The 22,472-nt window shown below is 32.3% G+C and overlaps 2 protein-coding genes across 2 annotated transcripts; one reads left to right on the top strand and one right to left on the bottom strand.

Moving 5' to 3' along the window:
• Nucleotides 1-1,045: 1,045 nt before the first annotated feature.
• LOC112754486 (large ribosomal subunit protein P2B) lies at nucleotides 1,046-2,031 on the top strand. The gene is made up of 3 exons (XM_025802142.2): nucleotides 1,046-1,390; nucleotides 1,514-1,740; nucleotides 1,834-2,031. The coding sequence occupies exons 1-3, from the start codon at nucleotides 1,303-1,305 to the stop codon at nucleotides 1,858-1,860; spliced, it is 342 nt and encodes a 113-aa protein (XP_025657927.1). The 5' UTR covers nucleotides 1,046-1,302; the 3' UTR covers nucleotides 1,861-2,031.
• Nucleotides 2,032-14,057: 12,026 nt separating this feature from the next.
• LOC112754484 (monodehydroascorbate reductase) lies at nucleotides 14,058-22,226 on the bottom strand. Its single transcript, XM_029293566.2, has 10 exons — nucleotides 22,179-22,226; nucleotides 22,004-22,075; nucleotides 17,610-17,661; nucleotides 16,224-16,304; nucleotides 15,995-16,113; nucleotides 15,666-15,885; nucleotides 15,209-15,330; nucleotides 14,977-15,102; nucleotides 14,716-14,856; nucleotides 14,058-14,619 (listed from the first exon to the last, which is right to left on the bottom strand). Exons 1-10 carry the CDS (start codon nucleotides 22,224-22,226, stop codon nucleotides 14,296-14,298), a joined length of 1,305 nt encoding a protein of 434 aa, XP_029149399.2. The 3' UTR covers nucleotides 14,058-14,295.
• Between the last annotated feature and the right edge of the window lie 246 nt (nucleotides 22,227-22,472).

Below are 22,472 nucleotides of genomic sequence, written 5' to 3'. Positions count from 1 at the left end.
GGGTGCCGGCTCAGCACTCCGTTTGCCTAGTCATTGCCGAAAAAAGTTTAGGGACTATATTGGTGCCCGGACTTAAATCTGGAGGATTAGTATAGGTAATTTTGAATTTCGATGACCAAATTTAGTAATCGCGTGAATCTCAGGGACCAAAATAGGTATTTGGTCGTAATTCTTATATATTAATTTATTATTATAATTTTTTTATAATATAAATTATTAATCCCATTAAAAAGAACAAAGTAAATAAAAAACTAATTATAACTAAGAATAAAATCATAAATAATTAATATTTATAGTTTAAAATAATATTAAATAAAAGAATACCGAGAGGACTAAAAAATTATAAGTAATATAATATAATATAGTATATTCTGATATATTTTTTATATATTATTTTTGTTTTTGATATAAAAATATATTTTGCCAATTTTTATATGTTATTTTTATTTTAGTAAGTAAATATTAATTTTATTATAAAATTAATTAATAATATCTATTTAAATATCTAAATTAAAATGATAGAATAATATAAAAAATTTATTTAAGTTGATGTCTATTTTAGTAATTTTTTATCTAAAAGTAATTTTAAATAGTGTAATCCAAACAATATTTACTTTACTATAATCTATTTTGATATCAAAATTATCAAACATAAATTACTTTAACACAAATTTACTTTTCATTAAAATCAAGTTTGCAAAATTAATTTTTTGCAAACTCTCTTTTACAAACTGAAATCCAAAGAGACACTAAATTGAACAATAACCAAGTTATTTTTTTTTTTTACCAAAGATAGGAGACTCGAACCCACAACCTCTTAATTGAGTATGGAGAGACTATGCCATTTGAGCTATTACTCATTGGCTAAAATTTGAAAAGATAAGAGACTCGAACCCGCAACCTCTTAATTGAGTATGGGGAGTCTATGAACCAAGTTACTTACGACCACAAAAAAAAACTAAATGAACCATTATTGGTATTTTTTTTCCCCGGCAAGAAACTTCGTAATGGGCTTAAGAGGGCCCCCAGTGTATCAGATAGGGCCAAAGATACGGGTCGGACACGGGTAATAAAACCCTAGAAGCTCTTGTGCCGAAATGGAACCCTAACCCTATTTATGACTTTGCAGTACTGCAAAAAAAAAAAAAAAACCCTAGAAGCTCTTGTGCCGAAATGGAACCCTAACCCTATTTATGACTTTGCAGTACTGCAAAAAATAAAAATAATAAAAAAAAAAAACACATTAGCCAATTCACTAATCAGATCCCACTGCAACTCGCGACACATTGTTCTGGAACGAAGATGAAGGTTATCGCCGCCTATCTCCTCGCTGTTATCGGCGGTAACACCTCCCCTTCCGCCGGCGACATCAAGGACATCCTCGGCTGCGGTAGCGTGTTTTCCATTAATCCAATTCTTTTTTTCATATTATTTTCTTTATTTTTTGTGTTTTTTTGTGGAATATTTTGTTCGGTGATTTTGACGGGGAAATTTTTATTTTGAAATTGTTCAGTTGGAGCTGAAGCTGATAATGAAAGCATAACGCTTCTTTTGTCTGAAGTGAAAGGCAAAGACATAACAGAAGTCATTGCCGCTGGTAGGGAAAAGCTTGCTTCGGTGCCTGCCGGTGGTGGCGGTGCTGTGGCCGTTGCCGCTGCTCCTAGCGGAGGTGCTGCTGCTCCCTCAGCCTCCGAGTCAAAGAAAGAGGAGAAGGTTGAAGAGAAGGAAGAATCAGATGATGTAAGTCATTGCTATTACTACTACAATTACTATTACTATTATTATTGTTGTTGTTGTTGTTCTTGTAATCTGATTGTTTTGTTTGTGTTACAGGATATGGGATTCAGTCTCTTTGACTAAGTGGTTGGTTGTTCAACTTTTATTCCCCGGAAAGATTGTCAATCTAGAGCATCTTAGTTTTAGTTAATTGTAGTGACATATGTTGGAAGAATTTGGTTTCATATTTTTATCGACTTTATTGATGTTATGGAACTTCAATTTTGAAATCACAGATGAGTTTATTTCTTGGTTTGCCTTTCTTCTTTTTTAGCCTATGGGGGCATCTCTTTAATTCAGTTTGTTTAGAATAGGCTATTAGTTTGAATTAACAATCGAGATGATCTTTTTTGTGTTAATGTTGAAAGATTACTTGATAGTTGGTAAAATCATGTGCTGATAGATTTCTGATAGTACCCAATGAAATGGATTTATGGTTGGCCTGAATTTCCAATGAAATCCCTGCTTTAAGCTTCTTCCAAAATTTAATTCCATTCCACAAAATGCGAACCCTCACGGCTACAGTAGGATTTGGTTTTGTAAGTCGAGCAAATGTTTAGATAAGGATATTAAGAAACGGAAGCTTTGTATTTTTAAAATTTCAGGGCTCTTAAAAGTAGGATATATAGAGGAACATGATTTTAGAGATTTTACTAAAAGCTCATTGCCAAATGTTGTGGCCGCATTGGATTGTAATTTATAGACCTATCAGAACTTTGTCAAGGTAGTGCAAGAGCAAAATGATAACCCGAAACAGTCACTTCATTTGAAATAGAAATGCTGGATGGACATTTTCTCTGCGTCCTGCTGCACTATTGGTATTGGCTAAAGAGAAGTGAGAAAGTACGTTAGCAGGTGAAAGAAGAAGCCTTCATGTGAAGTGGAAATCTCCTCCCACTCCCGAGGGTAATGGAAGTATAGGAGCTGTGGGATGGGGAGGGCTGCCCTATAATGTAGGAATTATGATGCACTTACATGAATATAGGACACGATACAATACAACACCTTCATGTGAAGTGGAAATCTCCTCCCACTCCCCTGAGGGTAATGGAAGTATAGGAATTATGATTTAGGAAGCGGTTCTCATATGTCATTTGCTTTAGTGACATATCATATTCCATTCTCTTAAAACCAATCACATTTAATTTAAAATATATAAAGAATCCAGATTCAAGAAAGAGCTTTGTTGTGGACATGAAGCCAAGAAGTGCATGAAGGACATGCAACCGGTTCATTCCTTCTGCAGTGTATAAATATCAAGGTTCTGAAAATCGGACCGGACCGGCCGGTCGAACCGGTCTAATCGCGAATCGGTAGCTTAGGCGGTTCGGTTTACTAGTAGAAACCAATGTTCTGAAAATCGGATCGGACCGGTTGGTCGAACCGGTCCGACCGTGAACCGACAGCTTAAACGGTTTGGTTTACTAACAGAAACCGCTATTTTAAAAATCGGATATGAACCACTGAACCGGCCAAGAATCGGTCGGTCAGACCGAACCGGAACCCGGCCGGTTTATAAGAAACGACGCCGTTTCCTTCTTTCGTTGAATGAAAAGGTTGCACGCGTTTCTCCCCCAGCCCCATTCCTTTCTCCAACTCTTCCCTTCAGCAAATGCCCTAGCTCCACCAAAGAAAGAAACCCTAGCCTCCACCAATCTTGTCGCCGTCTGTCGGAGTGGGAAACTGCTGCTGCCGCCTCCGTTGCACTCAAGAACTTCCGTCTTCGTGCTATCAGCGTTCGCTACTTCGATCTCACTAACCCCTGTTCGCTCTCCATCCCCTGATCGCTCTCACGAATCGCCTGGTCGCCGTCGTCCGCGCGCTCAACAGCTCTTCGTCGTCCGTCGAAGGTCAATACTCACTGCTAGTGGCTTGTTCTTTGTGTTTTTTTTATTGTCTGTTCAGAAATCAAACCCTTTTCGTGCTTGTTCATCGATGGTCAGTGATAGTCGTTTCTAGTGTTTTTGTTTTCATTGCTTGATGATTATTGATTAAGTGATGCGTTGCTGTTTTCTTTTTTTACTTTGTGCTTGAGATTGAATGCTCTGTCAGTGCTTAGTGCTTGTTCTTAGTTGATTGGCTTTGCTCACTACTCTGGCTTGTTCTGGCATGCTCTTGATTGATTAACTCTGTTACTGGCTTATTGATTGATGATAAATTGCTACTGATAAGCTGTTACTGTTTTGTTAGGGATAAATTGTTACTGTTACTTATAATTCTTTAGGGATTAGCTGTTACTATTTTGTTATGTTTGTTGCTTAATGGTAAAATAGAAATCAAATCAAATGTTGTTTGTTGCTGAATGATAATAATTTTTGTTGCTGAATGCTGTTGGTAGTATTAATTCTGTGCTGCTATTAATTCTTTGGTGGTGCTGCTGCTGTTTTTAATTTTGTGAATGATTTATTAATTTCAATGAAAAATTTGCCACAGATGTTGAGGGACTCTTAAGCTTATATGAAGCTTCACATCTTAGGATTCATGGAGAAGACACATTAGATGAAGCTCTTTGATTCACCTTAAATCCATTGATCTTTGTTGCCTATGTTAGTTAGTGTTTGTTGATGGCCTGGAGTTTTGAGCTGTTTGTTAGATGAGTTTAGTTGTGATAAATTTTGATAACTGTTATATTTTGAGAAGGTTTGGTTCAGTAATTAGGTTGAGCTTGAGTTTAGATTGTGATAAATTTTGATAATTGTTATGTTTTGAGAAGGTTTGGTTCGGTGATTAGGTTGAGCTTAATTGTAGAAGAGGTCTTGCTACTCAGTTGTAAGATTGTATAGTATTAACTTATTAAATGATTAGAATTGCATTTTGTTTGAACAAAATTGCATTTTGTTTGAATAGTGTTGACCTATTGAATAGTATTCAATGATTGGAATTGCATTTTGTTATAGATGGTGGTGATTTTCTTATGGAATGACTAAGTTTGTATTACACTACAAGTATGTGTTAGGCGTTTATTTATAATTTATTTATTATTTTATTATTAAACGGTTTTTTCGGTTAGACCACGGTTGAACCGGTTGAACCGATGAACCAATAAACCAATAACTAAAACGGTTCGATGACCGGTCCAGTTTTCAAAACCTTGGTAGAAACTGCTATTTTAGAAACCGGACACAAACCGCTGAATCGGCTGAGAACCGGCCGGTCAAATCGGACCGGGACCCGGCCGGTTTACAAGAAACGACGCCGTTTCCTTTGTTGTAAGGAAAAAAGGGATTTCACGTGTTTGGCTCCCTTCTCCAACAGTCCAACTCCTTCCTTAGTCATCAGCAAAATGCCCTAGCCTCCACCAAAGAAAGCAAACCCTAGCCTCAACCAATCTTGTCGCCGTCTGGCGGAGTGAGAGACTGCTGCTGCCGCCTCCGTCACACTCAAGAACTTCCATCTTCATGCTATCGGCGTTCGTTACTTCTCTCTCACCATCCCCTGTTCACTCTCATCAGTCACCTGTTCGCTCTCCATCCCCTGTTCGCTCTCATCAGTCGCCTGTTCGCCGTCGTCCGTTGCGCTCAACCGTTCTCCGTCGTCCGTCGCGCTCAACCGCTCTCCGTCGTCCGTCGAAGGTCAATGTTCACTGCTAGTGCTTGTTCTTCGTGTTTTTTTTATTGTCTGTTCAGAAACCAAACCCTCTTCATGCTTGTTCTTTGATGGTTAGTGATCGTCGTTTTTTAATACTCACTATTGGTGTTTTGTTTTTCATTTGTTGATGATTATTGATTAAGTGATGTGTTGCTGTTTTGTTTTTGGTTTAATTACTCTGTTGGTCCCTATAGTTTCACCAAATTTTTAATTAGGTCCCTATACTTTTTTTCCTTTCAATTGGATCCCTACACTACTATAATTTTATAATTAAGTCCTTCCTAGTGTAAAAAATATTAGAGTTAACTGAATATTTATTCGCAAATTGAAGGTATTTATAATTAAAAACTTAATTAAATCTTTGACCGCATGCATTCTGGTAAAAATATTATGTTAATTTTAACATTTTTAACATGAAAAGGACATAATTACAAAATTAAAAGCAATGTAGGGATCCAATTGAATGGAAAAAAAGTATAGGGACCTAATTAAAAATTTGGTGAAACTATAGGGACCAACAGAGTAATTAAACCTTTGTTTTTTTACTTTGTACTTGAGTTAATTGGATGCTCTGTCAGTGCTTAGCGCTTGTTTTTGGTTGATTGGCTTTGCTCACTACTCTGGCTTGTTCTAGCCTATTCTTGATTAATTAACTCTGTTAGTGGCTTATTGATTGATGCCAAATTGGTACTGGTAAAAAGTTACTGGCTTGTTCTTGGCTTTTTTGTCTGTTGTTAAGTTTCTTGATTTTTTGCTCATTACCTCATTCAGTGCCTTTTTTTATTGTTAATCATTGTGCTGAGCTTGTTAATCAGTGGCTTATTGATTGATGCTAAATTGGCACTGATAAACTGTTTCTGGCTTGTTCTTGGCTTTTTTTATCTGTTGTTAAATTTTGTTAAAGTTTCTTGATTTTGTGCTCATTACCTCATTTAGGGCTTTTTTTTGTTGTTAATCATTGTGCTGAGCTTGTTAAAATTGGGTTAAAAACTTTGTTGCTAATGGTGAAAATTTGTATATTGTTGAATGCTGTAGGCAGAATTTGAATGTCTCTGAAGTACTTGGATTATTGAATTTGAATGTCTCTGAAGTCTGAAGTAGTGATTTGTGATTTTGAATATCTCTGATTACTTGATTATTGATTTGTGTTTTGAATCTGAAATTTGTGATAATGTTTATTGAAATTTTGTACATTTTCATTGCTAAACTCTTCAACTATGGATTGTATTATATGTTGCTAGATTTGAACTCATCAAAGTTCCCTGAATTTAAGTTCTCCTTCAGAGGCACATATTCAATTACCAGTGGAATGATAAACAATCCTGCATCACTTGGTAAACATGCATATGCCTCTAGCTAATTCAATATAAATAGTGAATTTATTTATTTTTTTAATTCTTTACTAATTCTTTTGTGCTATAAGTGATTTGTACATATCATAGTAAAATAAAAAATAACATTGGTTACAATTGTTTATTGAAAATGTGCAAACTTAAGTCATGAAAGTTGTTTGTATAATGTGAGATCTCAATGAATAAGCAGCTTTGCATTGTATTCAATGATTATTTGAACCTTCAGTATTGTCTTCTTATCTATTTTTATGCTATTAATTCATCTCTACATGTTGCTTGACGTATTCTAAAATCAATCGAAAGGCACTGTTATATCATGTCTTATCTATTTGTCAAGTATATTAGTATATTTTGTAATATTAATGTATTTATGTGATTAATTCCTATATTAAGGAGATGGATTCACCATTAGTATTACAAGGTTTGTTCAATTTGTTTGATCTTTTTTAATTCTTTACATTGGGAAAGAGATGAAAGATATATTCTTGGCTGAATGACATAGTTGTTATGAGACAAAAAATAGGTTGAGCTATATTTTAGGATGTTTATTTATAATTTATTTATTATTCTATTCTAAAACAATTTTTCCGGTTGAACCATTGATTGGACCGGTTGGATCAGTGAACCAATGAACCAATGACTAAAGCGGTTTGATGACCGGTCCGGTTTTCTGAACCTTGATAAATATTGAACATGTCGTGTGTGTCCAACTTGGTGCCAAACTAGCTTTATGCCATTCACTTTAAGTAAAGCTGGCTTAAATGTCAAATGGTGATAATCTTCTTAATATATATATATATATATATATACTATCTATTAATTTTTATATATATTAAATAATTATAATCATATAATAATATTGAAATTAGAAAATAATATAAATTTGTTACAGTAAAATAATTTAAATTATCATTTTAATATAACTTTTTAATATTATAAAATTTTTTTACATAATAATTAATTTTAATAAATAAAAATATTCATATATTTTGTATTTATATAATTTAATTATTTAAGAATAAAAGATTTTGTTACTGTTTAAAGTATTGTGTATTAAAATATTATTATTTAAAGCCTTTATTTATGTACTAAAATATTTTATATTTATTAGAGTCCATCAATACTCTTCTTTTATATTAACATTATGTGCCTACAAGAAACGAAATGGGTTGGTGCAAAGGCTAGGGAATTGGATACTTCTGGTTTCGAACTTTGGTATACAGGAAAGGTGAAGAATAGGAATGGGGTTGGAATAATTGTGGATAAGCAGTGGAAGAAGGACGTAGTGGATGTCAAGAGGGTGGGAGATCGGATCATCTCTATCAAACTTGTGGTGGAGGGAGGTGCTTTCCATGTGATTAGCGCCTATGCACCGCAAGTGGGTTCGGACGAACAACACAAGATAAGGTTTTGGGAGGATCTAGAGAGTTTGGTTCAAGGCATACCTTTGGGAGATAAGATTTTCTTAGGAGGAGATTTAAATGGCCATGTTGGGAGAGAAGTGACTGGATATGGGAGTATTTACGGAGGCCATGGTTTCGAGGTGATCAATGCCGAGGGTAAAACTATTTTGGACTTTTCCTCAACCTTTGATCTTCTCATCGCAAATACATGTTTTAAAAAGAGAGACGAGCATCTTATAACCTATAAGAGTGGCATGACAAGCCCTCAAATCGACTTCTTCTTGTTGAGGAGAGTTGACCGGAAATTTTGCATTAACTGTAAAATTATCCCGGGAGAGAGTTTGACAACACAACATAGGGTGCTCGTCATGGATTTTCGCGTCGAGCAAAAGTTGAGGAAAAGACATCATACGAAGAACCCAAGGACGAGGTGGTGGCAGATGAAAAGGTGAGGAACAAAGAAGCTTCCTAAGACGGGTAGGAGAAGAGGCAAAGTGGAATGGAAATGGAAGCGCGGAAGAGATGTGGAGGGAGATGGCAGAAGTTATTAGAAGAACAGCAAAAGAAAGTTTTGGTGAATCTAAAGGAATAGGACCAAGAGACAAGGAGTCCTGGTGGTGGAATGCGAGTATACAAGAAAAGATAAAGATAAAAAGGGAATGCTTTAAAGAGTGGTCTTTATGCCGCAATGCAGATAATTGGGAAAAATATAAGGCGGCTAAGAAAGAGACAAAAGTGGCTGTAAGTGAAGCAAGAACAAGAGCATATGAGGGTCTCTACCAGTCTTTGGGCACGAAAGAAGGAGAAAAAGGTATATATAGAATCACAAAGAGTCGGGAAAGAAGAACGAGAGATTTGGATCAGGTTAAGTACATAAAGGATAAGGATGGAGAGGTGTTGGCTCAAGAGAAGATTAATGAAAGGTGGAAGAGTTACTTCTACGAGTTATTTAATGAGGGACAAAAGACTCTTCCGAGCCTTGGTCGATTATGCACAAGGGAAGAAGATCAAAACTTTTACTACTATCGAAGGATTCGAGACTTCGAGGTAAAAGAGGCTCTAAAGCAGATGAAAAATGGCAGGGCAGTAGGACCTGATAATATCCCGATTGAGGTTTGGAAGGGTCTTGGAGAAAAAGGCATCAACTGGTTAACCATGCTTTTTAATGAGATTTTAAGGTCAAAGAAGATGCCTGATGAGTGGAGAAAGAGCACCTTGGTACACCTATCTACAAGAATAAGGGGGATATACAAAGTTGTGGAAACTATAGAGGGATTAAGCTTATGAGTTATACTATGAAGTTGTGGGAAAGGGTGATAGAACGGAGGTTGAGAAAAGAGACACAAGTAACAGAGAACCAATTTGGATTTATGCTAGGCAGATCTACCACTGAAGCGATATACCTATTAAGAAGGATGATGAAAAGGTATCGTAGTAATAAAAGGGACCTACATATGGTGTTTATTGATTTGGAAAAAGCGTATGATAGGGTACCAAGGGAGGTCTTATGGAAGGTTTTAGAAAAGAGGAGAGTAAGGATTGCATATATTCGGGCAATTAAAGACATGTATGATGGGGCCACAACTAGTGTGAAGACTCAAGGTGGTGTGACAGGGGAATTCCCTATTGGTATAGGATTACACCAGGGATCATCCTTAAGTCCATACCTTTTCACATTAGTCTTGGAAGTACTCACAGAGCACATCCAAGAGCCTGTGCCATGGTGCATGCTTTTTGCCGATGATATCGTCCTTATGGGAGAGTCAGGGAAAGACCTAAATTAGAAGTTGGAGTTATGGAGAGAAGCTCTAGAAGTGTATGGTCTGCGCATAAGCCGTAGCAAGACGGAATATATGGAATGTAAGTTCAGTCTGAGAAGGGAAAACCCCAATATAGAGGTGAAGAATGGAGAAAACACCCTACGAAAAGTTAAAAGTTTTAAGTATCTTGGGTGCATCATACAGGACAATGGAGAGATTGAACAGGATGTAAACCATAGGATCCAAGCAGGTTGGTCAAAATGGTGGAGTGCATCTGGTTTTATATGCGACAAAAAAGTGCCTTTAAAACTTAAAGGTAAATTCTATCGCACCGCTATAAGATCGGCTATGCTGTATGGTACGGAGTGTTGGGCGGCTAAAGGGGAGCACGAACATAAGCTGAGTGTGGCAGAGATGAAGATGTTGAGATGGATGAGTGGTCATACGCGATTGGATAAAATAAGGAATGAAGATATAAGGGAGAGAGTTGGAGTAGCACCCATTGTGGAAAAGATAGTTGAATCGCGTCTCAGGTGGTTTGGACATGTGAGAATAAGACCGATAGAACATCCAGTCAGGAGGGTGGATGAGATTAAAGATGGACAAAGGGCGAAAGGTAGAGGAAGACCTAAGAAGACCATCCATGAGGTGGTCAAATGAGACCTACATGTAAACGGTCTCTCTGTAGACATGATACATGACAGAGCACAATGGCGTTGTTTGATTCATGTAGCCGACCCCACTTAGTGGGACAAGGCTTTGTTGTTGTTGTTGTTGTATATAAATGTGGCTCATTCAATAAGCACATAATTGTTGAACTCATTTTAGACATATCCAATTTGTTTTGGCAGTATTTTTTATTTTATTTTTTTTAATGTTCTGATAGTATTTTTTAATTTATTTATTTAATTTATTAAATCAAATTATTTATACTAATTATGAGTATTAATTAATTGATTTGATTAATTCATTAGATATTAAAACAATAAATTTACGAATAAAATAAACAACTAAAATATTTTTAACTAATAATTAAATCACATCAAATCATATGTATTAAACTAAATTTAAATAATGTGAATTAAAGACTAAACTAAAATAAAATTATTTTTTACTTATTCTTACTTATTTTTTATAATGTTTTGCGTAAGGCAGCAAAATATGGGAAAGTATGAAGAGTTAATGAAATATTTGTACAATGTGTACAATGTAGGTTTAAAGAGTATTAGAGATATAACCATTAGTGTTACCTTTTTTTCATCAGCTGAAGCTTTTGGGATGAGTGGTATCATGACATGATATTAGAGCGTTCGATCCTTGGTGAACCTATACACTAGTTTAGTTATAAAAGTTTGTGTGACGTTATTTTTTTTGTTTAGCGAATGTTGGGGCTGGTTATGGCTATGACTTATGATTATTCCTGAAGGAAATTGCCCGGTACAGTCCCATATAGTATTGTGCAGTGACATTAATGGAAGTTTGAAGCATAAAGGGCGCATAATGATTTTAAGTGGCAGAAAAGGATGGCAGTGATGGCATACGCATAAACGGAAGCTAAAGAGATTAAAAATAAGGAAAAGAAGCAATAAGCATATGAAGTGTGCCCGTACTGTAGGCACAAATGTTTATATTCATTTATAAAGTTAGAGTTTCTAAAGTGATGACTGATGAGATTGATGAGGTAATAATGGAATTGTGGAACTTCATCTCCAATATCTCAGCAGTACTATACATTACTGGTTCACAGGGGACTTTACCCTTATCTTCGTTATGAATGATTTCCCGTCAAACTCTTCCGCTTCTATTCCAATGTCCAGCGATCCTTGCTGCCCAGATTAAAGGAAAAAATTACCACACTTGCGTATGTTCATCTAAATTAGAAATTGTAATTGAAACAATGAAAACATGCAAATTATTAAACAACATCACCATCTTCGCCGATGCCATCGAAGGAGCCTTCCCCACCATGCATTGTCAATATCTGGTGCGGTTCGGCTACATGATGCCATTTTTTCCACCTCCAGATAGCCAGCTCTAAACCCACCCCACCTTTGACGATGAAGATTCAATCATCAACCACCACAACAGCATGTCCCCCCTCACCATCGTTTTTTCGCTTCTGACACCACTCCGCCAATTCACTACTTCGCCAAGACACAATACCAGCCTAATTGATTTAATCTGGTTCCAACGACCTGGCGCTACAACTGGCTTTTATGAACTTCAGAAACCAACTAGCCATGGATCCTTGTTCTCGAGCTGGTCATTTACGTCAATTCATTATCAAACTCAAGGATTTTTTTTGACATTTCGTACTTCACTACACGATAACAATAAGCTCGGCAACTTGTTCGTACCTACCATACCATGTTCCTCTCTTTTTGACTGGTACATTGGATAATTTTCCTATGATTTATGATGCACTGACATGAATATGGGATAGTATAGGAATTATGATTTATGATGCACTGACATGAATATGGGACACGATACAATGCAACACGTTACACGCGAATTTAAAATTTTTATAAAATATGGGACACGGCATATATATAAATATAAAATACTTTTTTAGATAAATTATAATGGTATTTTAGTATTTTATTGATATTAAAATATAAATTAATTTTTTAATTATTTTTAATATTTTTTAATTATATAAAGTATTTAAAATATTTTTTATTTTAATAATTAATAATATGTATTATTTCTAAACTCATTTCAAGAATACATGTTAAGAATAAGGATGGATACACTGACACGTGATGATATTTAAGTGTGTCCGCGGCTAGGGCTGCACACGGATCGGATCGGATCGGATATAGGTATAGCCTAAAATTCTATCCGATCCGCACTGTACTCATCGGATCGGATCGGATACGATATCCGCATTTTTTTAGGTCGGATCCGATCCGATCCGATCCGCATACTTGCGGATCGGATCGGATATCGGGTATATCCGCATAATTAAAAAAAAAAACTATTTTAAGATTCTATTTGACTATTTTTACAAAAAAAATCCAAAAAATTCATTTTTTATCTGTTTAAGCCTATTTACTCCTAAAATATTATCAATAATAGTTCTTTTGAATAACAAAAACAAAATAATAACACAATATTTAAGTTTAATTATTCTAAGTTGAAGTACAACATAAAAAATTAAAAATAAAATATCATAAAATTCATAAATAACACACTAAAATTCATATCACATTAGGGTTTATTTTCTTAAACTATGCTATTTATATGTGATGTGCGGATATGCGAATTTGCCGATCGGATCCGCGGATATCACTGCCAAATCCGCAATCCGATCCGATCCGATGGCTCTGCGGGATCGGATAATATCCGCAAAATTCGGATCGGATGCGGATAATTACCGCGGATATGCGGATATTATCCGATCCATGTGCAGCCCTATCCGCGGCAGGGGTGGCAATATGTACCCTACCCGCGGGTACCCAATCCGATCCCACCCGATCGGGTAGGGTTGCCAACCCGATTCGCAGCGGGTAGGGTAGGGTGCAGGTAGGGTTCTCGTGCGGGTCGGGTAGGGTGCAAGTTGAGCCTCAACCCTACCCGACCAACCTGCACTCTATATATGTTTATGATATATACTTATATAAAAATATGTTTTAAGTAGATGTTGAATCAAAGACCTCTCACTAAATGCAAAAGATCCTTAACCACTAAAAGAAAATCATTTATTGATAATTTAATATTTTTTTTTACATAAAAATTAGTTTTATTTTAAATTATCATCAAGTTATATAATAATATTGTATATTTTTTGTAACCCGCGGGTAGGGTCGGGTACCCGCAGGTTAAGAGCGGGTAGGGTTAGGGTTGGGATATTCTCAACCCGCAAGTAGGATATAATTGAGTTTATATAAAAATCTCAACCCGCGGGTAAGGTTAGGGTTGGATCCAGACCCTACCCTACCCTACCCATTACCACTCCTAATCCGCGGACACAGCAAATCATATAAGTACAGCGACACAAATAGAAAATCATCTTTATCAGATGAGACATGTACAGAAACATTGTGTTCAGAAACACTAATAAAAAATACAATTTATTTTTTATTTTTTTATTATTCTTATTAATTTTTTATAATCATAATTTTTATTATTTTATTTTTCTTTTTATTTTTTTAAATTAAAAAAATAAGAATAAATTAAATTTTTATAATTTGTTCTTCTCTATCTTTTGTCTTTTCTTGTGTCTTAGAATAAAGTTGAAGTGGAGTGCTACTTGATAGCTGTTATCCAAACCATCCAAGAACATAAATAGCAAAACAATTGGAAGATCATCATCATACAAAAGAAGTCTTTTCTATTCCGAGGACATGCATATGTATGATATTTCTTCCTAAATTAATGACCTAACTATATTTTTGGACCAGAAAATAATGATCATAATTTAGTAGCGAAGGAAACACCTTCCTGTGCCAGTTGATCCTGATTTTCTGCTGGAGGCTGGACTTTGGCAGCTTTGGCAATAGCCTTGTTCTCCTCTGGGGTTCCACCTTCCAAGAATACTCCAAAGACTTTGCCATCTTTAATCCAATATGTTCCAAACTTTGGCTTTGCTGATTTTGGATCTCTGTCTCCAAATACCACTGCCTCTCCAACATTGTCACCATAGAATTGCCATGACAGGTCAAATGCGCGAGAGTAGAAGTATGGAAGGTAGTCGTACTCCTCTATTGTTTCCCCATTCTCTTTTGCCTTGATGGCCTACATCAAGTAATCCATTCTTACAAAATGAATTGTTCTGTTGATGCTACTATAGTGATACATTCAAGGCCAGGATTGACAGTTAAATGTGCTAACCTTTACAGCCTGCTCGGCTGATTTGCGAGCATGATCGACATGTTCAACTCTTCTCACATCACCATACATTTTCATAGGGAAAGTAGCCACGTCTCCAACAGCATAAACATCATCTACACTTGTTTTGAAGAAGGCATCAGTCTGTAACCATTAACACAATTTCATCATGGTCTATTGTTGACAATAAAACATTGTTAGCACATTTTAGGAACAAACAAAAACTGCCATAAGCCTCTCTAGATTTGAATTTGACTCTCAAACCTTGATTCCGCCTTTGTCCTCTTCAACTTTCCCTTTAAACAAATTTGTTAGAGGCTTTGCTCCCACGCCTACAACAACAATATCAGCTTCCAAAACTCTTCCATCTTTCAACTTTACTTCTTTTACCTGAATTGTGTATAGAAATCATGCTAAGTTTGATTAGCAACTTCAAAGTTCAAATCATCCTTTTAGAAAAAAATTACAATAGGGCAGAGATCGCAGGCAACATTACCTCTCCATTGGAATTAGCAGTGAAACCAGCAGCAACAGTTCCTTTAATGATTGTCACCCCCTTATTTTTTGCATAGTATTCCTCATAGAAAGCAGCTATCTCGGAGGTAAAAAGTCTTGGCACTGCAACATCATTTATATTATTACAGCTACAAATCAAGAGATATGCTAAGAAAGCTTTAATAAGTTGGTGTACTCTTTCTTTTTAGAATCCTTTTAAAAGATTTTTTAATAAGTCGAGGTACGACCTATAAAATCAGCATGATCAAGTCCTAGTGGATTTTACCATGTTATATTCTTTTTGTCTTAGCTCTTGGAGAATCCTCGATTTTTTTTTTTTTTAGATATTCAATACCTGTCCCATTCATTTGAATATTGAACTCTTATTCAGTTATTCAAATACAAAGAAACAACCAAATATCCACTCATTATTACCAAATATTCAGTTATTTACTTACTACACCAAGGTTCAGGGTAGACCATTGTAACATCAATATTGTTTAGCCTCAAAATTGCACTAAGCTCTAGACCAATGTATCCTCCTCCAACAATCACAGCTTTCCCATTATTCTTTGCTTTGATTGCCTCGTACAATCTTTCAGCATCATCAATCTCCCTCAGGTAAAAGATATTTTTAGAATCAGCCCCTTCTACACCAAAATCTGTCAACTTTATAACCTTCAATTAAAAGGGGAAAAAAGTGTAAAGTATTAGCATGATGATAAAGAGTGTGAAATTTGGACAACAAAATTTCAACTTCTTTTCTGATATACACAATGATCCTTACTGCTGAGCCTGTTGCAATAATTAAAGTCTGGTACTCTATTGTTTCTCCATTAGCACTGCTCAAAGACTTTGCAGCAAGGTCTGCTTTCACTATTTCTGTGCTAAGAATTAACTCTATCCCTGTAATCATTAGTTAAATTTGAATGATTATATAGTTGTTAACGTCAATATTGATTCATAAAATGGTAAAATTGTTGTATATTAAGATCATAGGTCTCAATTAAAATCACCTTGTTGTTGGTACCACTCAGGAGCCAACCTTTCTCCCCCACTTCCAACACATACATGGAATCCAGGAAGTCTAGCAGGTGCTGCAAAATGGAACAGTGCCATTATATACAAATTGATGAGGCAAACAAGGTATTTGAAAAATAAAAATAGTTTTCTTTAAAATTAATCTTAAAAATGATTAGGAAAAATTGCAAAAGGGACTTTTTAAGTCACCCAATGGAAGAGTGATCAACCATCTTGTACCATTTTTTTGGTTTTTTGGGCAGAAAGACTATTAGACTACCTTGAAAAGGAAGTTTATAAGAAAAGAAATTTAGGAAAAGAAAAAAGGGAATGGCTGGGTTTATTTTAATTAACCTCAATTTCCACCCTAATATTTTACTGAGTTTGTTTTAAAAACTCGAACTTGGTCTTAAACTAATATGACATGAATTGGATTAAACCGAGTCAATCTAATATATAATTAATATATACTGTAAATTTTTTTTTTATAGTAAATTAATAAACTCTTCTATTTAAAGATTAAATCTAACAAATATTAAGTATAATATTTATACTAAAATAAATTTTTTTAAAATAAAAATAATTCTAAATAATATAAAAAATATTAAGGCTAGAATATATTTTTTGTCCCTGAAGTTTGGTAAAGGTTTTAAGAACTTTATATTTTATTTTGTTTCAATTTTGTCCCAAAAATTTTCAATTTGTATCAAATATATTCTTAATAGCTAAATTTTCAAAAAATTTAAGATTAATCAAATAATAATGCATGAAAATTATGCTTGATTTGGTTATTTTGAACGTTGTTCTTATGAAATTGTTATTGAATTAGTTCTAACTTTTTTGAAAAATTAGCATCTAAGGGTATATTTGATGTAAATAAAAAACTTTTGAGACAAAATTAAAACAAAATAAAATTTTAGGGGTATTGTTGAAATTTTTGTTAAAGACAAAAAATATACTTTATCTAAATATTAAATGAATAATAAGAATATAAAATTTTACTATTAATTTTATAGTAAAATATATATTTTATTATTTAAACATAACTTGAGGTCCAGTTTGGGTAAACAACTTAATTAAACTCCTTTTTGATAAAATAACTTAAATAATAAATGATTATATTAAAAATAGCTTATAAATAAATTATTTTATATTTATATTTTTAACTTTAAAAATACTTATTTTATAAAAATATGATAAAAAATAATAATATTTTTTTTTAACTTTTCTATAAACTCTATCTACTTTGACCTAAATTCATTCCGAAAATTTTATCAAATAAAAATAATACATCCGGACTTAATTCAAATAAATTCGGGCCAGACCTTATATTGAAGAGTGAAGACCCTTAATACTACAAACAGCAATATATAGAAACTCACACTCTGGAAAAAGAAAACCTTTGCTGAGAGCTGGGCGTTCATAAGGTGCCACCTATGTTAAAAAAAAATACAAACAGTTAAATTATTTGCTCAATAATTTATTATGTCACAAACTATCCAAACATAAACATTTGATTGGATGACTTTATATAGTAATTATGCCAATTGTTTCGATAATTTTCTGAAATAAAAATGCAATATATATTCTAAAATCAGACTGAGTATTTATATATAAATATATATAATATATAATTTATTATAATATATATTTTATATATTTTAGATAAATAACTGATTTAATAATTTATTTTTGTTAACACGTAATATAGTTATTTTTAAAATTAGAGAATAAATTATTATCTTTCATGTATTATTTTATAATAGGTCTGTTTTTTATATTTTTAACACATGAAATTATTACACATTTAATTAATCCAACACATTGTTAAAGGTTGAATAAAAATAAGCTTTTAAAATACACATTAAACGTATTCTAGGGTTAGAAATTGTAGTTTTGAAAATTGTAATAGTATTAGTCATGCTTTTGCTTCATATACTGATATAATTAGGATGGCAAAAAAATAAAAATAAAAAATAAAAAGTAAAAGCGGGTATCCGCATAAATTACCTGTAAGGCTGTAACGGGAGGCTTATCAGGGATTCACAAAATTTTCACAGGGATGGTCGGATGGATATCCATCCTAGTGAATAAATGAGAAGGGAGACGAAGTAAAGGCACCCATCTTAGGGGGACTTGTTAAATTTCCGTGAACAATAAATTTGCTAAAATGTTCTTTCTTATGTATATTGGTATTTGGTAACGCGTTTTTTTTTTTTTAATTTTCTTTTAATGTGTACGTGGATATTTACTGTGTATGTGAATTATGTTAAATTTATGTTTGTATTGTGTTTTAATATATTAAATATAGATTAACTATAATGAATTATGTTATAGTTTTGTATTATTTTTAATTTTTTTAAAATTAATATCTTTATATATCTATAGAGATATTTTTTTTAATAAAAAAAGAAAAAGAAAAATAGGACAGAGCCGAGAGCATTTTTTCTATAAGGGGATGGGAGATAGAGAAAGGGTACCTACCGCATGGCACATCTTACTTGAATTTGTTAGAGTAAAGTTATTTAATGATAATATTTATTCACAATTTTTTAAAAATATATATTTTTTTGTGAATTTTTACTCTTTGTAAAATAAATTAAAATTTAAAAAAAAAGTTGTTTAACAAAATTATATGTATGATACAAAAATATTCTTCAATCTTAAACATAAAAATGTCATTCAATTTAAAAGTATATATATATATTCTTTAGCTTAAGACTATTTTTGTGTTATCTAATATAATTTTTCTTTATTTATTTAGCTTTGTAACATCTGAAGGACCTAGAAATAATATCAGCAAAATTTTAAATGAGGTTGCATTCTTAAAAATTATCAAGGCAAAATCATTCAACAGTTAAAAGAATTAGATACGATAATTTTTTTAGCTAAAAAAATTTGGAAAAGAAATTTAATTCATTGTACATAAATTATTTTTATTTATTCATCTTAATTATTTAAGTTTGTCTTTTAGATTTAAAAACTCACCAAATTAAAAGATTTGTTTGTTTTTATATTCAAATCGAACTTAAATTTGTTTTTAAATTCAAATTATACTCAAATTTTATTTTTACTATTATATCATACTTTTATCTTTTCATGTCTTTATTCTTTCTATCCGTATCTTAAACCAATAATTATTTTTTAAAATGTTGTTTGTATTATCTTAGCTATTATAAGTCATATTATGGATACTTTAGACTGATAGTACGGTGAATGTGAATACAATAGGTCTACTTATATTCTTACAAAAACTTTTAAGTGTTCAAGTTATGGTAGTCTTCTTTTATTCATAACTCCAAAATTTTTTATTTTTTTTAATTTAAAGTCTAATAACAGTGGATTAAATATTGAATAAGTCTATATTTAATTTTTTTTATGATAATTTTTGTTATTAAGCAGGTACTGAATCAAGCTTGTTGTCATTGATGATTATGACTGTGCATGTTTTGTAGTCTTTGATAAGGAGGCAAAACAAATATTAAAAAAGAGTTGTGTAGAGATACTTGATCCACTCCTAATGATAAGTTTTAACCAGTATATATTTATTTCTAGAAACATTAACGGAGGTATTTTTAATGACATTTTTTTTATATTTTTTTTATTATTAATATGTTAAATGATACCCTACAGAAAGAAGATCTATCAAATACACCTACACTTTTACTCAACCTAATTGATAAGATATTTCTCTTTATCGTTGAAGTTTAAATATCTGATAATTCACATTTTTTACCTTCTTATAAAGTTAGAAAGATGTCTGATAGGGGTGATCATGGTTATCGGGTGCCCGATTACTCGTCCGAACCCGAACCGAACCAATTAAATTAGTTCTGAAATCAATGGGTAATCGGGTCCAATTCGAACCAAACCAATGACTCTCTCTAGTAATTGGTCCGAGTAACGGTTCTAGGGATGCAGAACCCAAATCAACCCGTGGATCCGACCATGTGTTAATTAAATGAAAAAATAAAAATTTAAAATATATATGCCTTTTGATATGTTTGGATTTTAATGTGTTTAGTTTTTAATATGTTTGGTGTTTAACATGTTTGGATTATTTCTATTGATTTTACATGTTTATTGTATTTACAGAATTTTTAAGATAAAAATTTTATTTTTTTTATGAATTTCTGTTTCATTTGGTACCCAATTATCCGAATTGAACCAATCCGTTCTTAATCGATTTGGTTTGATTCAGGTACATAAATAAAAAAATATAAATTCGAACCAAACCGAACCAATTACAATTCAATTGGTTCGGTTCTAATTTCACCCCAAACCCGAACCAACTTAACCTGTGATCACCCCTAATATCTGATGTTGTGGGCCTCATAAATAAATTTAGAGAGACTCACTCTATTCAAATCGTGGGTATATTTATAATTGTAATTTCAATTAAAAATTAATTAATTTTTTGATTCTTTGGCCATTGCTAATATCTAATTTATATAAAATAATTAATAATTAATTATAATTTTAGGATGTTGACTACATTAGTAGTTTGCTTCCAACCTCAAGGACATCCTTAGTCATTGAAGGAGAAGAAATAAAAGGTGCAAAGATAATTATTCAAAAAATATTATTGAGTTAAAATAAAATGTAAATGATGTCTTTAATTTAACATAGAATTTTGTACATAATTTATTGATTGAATTCTCCAATAAAATTTCGGACAATAGTAAATTTGAGGTGTTGAAAAATGCTATTACGTCAATCAAACGATAAAATTCTATTACGCCAATCAAACGACTATCTTCGGAGTCTGAAGATTCGAAAGCAGAAAGGATACCTCTTATACGATAATCAAGAAATAGAATAAAAATTAAGAATTTGAATACACATATTTTAGAATTCTTTTTTAGAATTTATCTAATAGAATAATATCAAACACATCTGTTTGTTTTGGTGAAAACATTATTTTTTTTTGAGTTGTTATTTTTTTTTTGTTTTTTTATGTTTGGAATTTAATTTTTTTAACAATATAAATTAGAATTATTTGGTTATTACTTATAATTTTATTTTTCAATTCACACCATTGATATTTTATTAATTTATAATTTAGTATTTGATGTCATAAAATGTTAAACTTTTAATATGAACTATTTTTGATACAATTAAATTAATTATTAATTTTTAATGTATTTTTGTTTAAAAAAATATGATTCTAATTTCTAATTGCTAATTAAAACATTGTATTTAAAATTTTAAATTTAAAATACAATTTTATTTAAATTTTTAAGTAAGCATATGCATCTAAAAATATTTTAAAAAAATTTACATAATTTAAAAATAAATATGATAACTACAAAAGATTATATTAAATTAAATGAAATTACATATATATTTTGTTAAAATATAAAATTATTTATTTTTTCAGTTATATACATTTTTATTTTTTCAAGTCTCTTTTTCTATGATTCAAATAATGTATATAACTGAAAAAAATAAATAATCTTATATTTATAGTAACAATGATAGTATTATAAAATATGTAATTTCATTCCGTTTAATATAATCTTATAACTTTTTTTCAGTTATATATAGTGTTATATATAATTTCATTTTATTTAATTTATTTTTCAGTACGTTTATTATATAATAATAACGATAGTGTTATACTAAATTTAAAAATTTTTTTATTATAAAATATTATTTTTAATTTATCATATCAAATTAAAATATAAATCTGTAGATCGCACAGATTTAACACTAGTAATAACACAAATATTTGTAACATAAAATTTCTCGATCGTAAAATATTAATAAAGCGTACCGCTTCTTTGGAAATGATGGCCAACTCCCCGGACTTAAGTCCCTGTTTGGAAAACTCCCTCGCTGCGTAACCCTGTTATCTTGTTAAAGAATGCGTTAAACGACTAATAAAACACGAACTCTAAGTATGACGAGACATTAATTAATTAATTGATCAAGGGAGGGAGAGAACTAACGGCGGCAACTCCTCCTCCAAGAATGACATACTTGAAGCTTTTTGCCATTTTGTTGTGAGATCAGAGAACAGAGATTGATGATAGTGTTTGTAACTGTAAGTATCAATTAGAAGAGTTCATTATTAATACGAAGCAATGTATAATGTTGAATATAATTATCTAGAGAACTGGGATGCATTTTATTCGCTTCATTGACTCAGCATTCTCTTACCTTTTTAGTTTTCGTTTTGTTTATTTATTTTGTTTATCTCACGAAACTTGTACACTTCTTTTGCAATTTTTAGACCAAACTTG

Source organism: Arachis hypogaea, chromosome 16, assembly GCF_003086295.3.
Source record: "Arachis hypogaea cultivar Tifrunner chromosome 16, arahy.Tifrunner.gnm2.J5K5, whole genome shotgun sequence".
NCBI lineage: Eukaryota > Viridiplantae > Streptophyta > Magnoliopsida > Fabales > Fabaceae > Arachis > Arachis hypogaea.
Note: the sequence above shows the minus strand (reverse complement) of the source record. Positions and strands in the feature narration are given on the sequence as shown.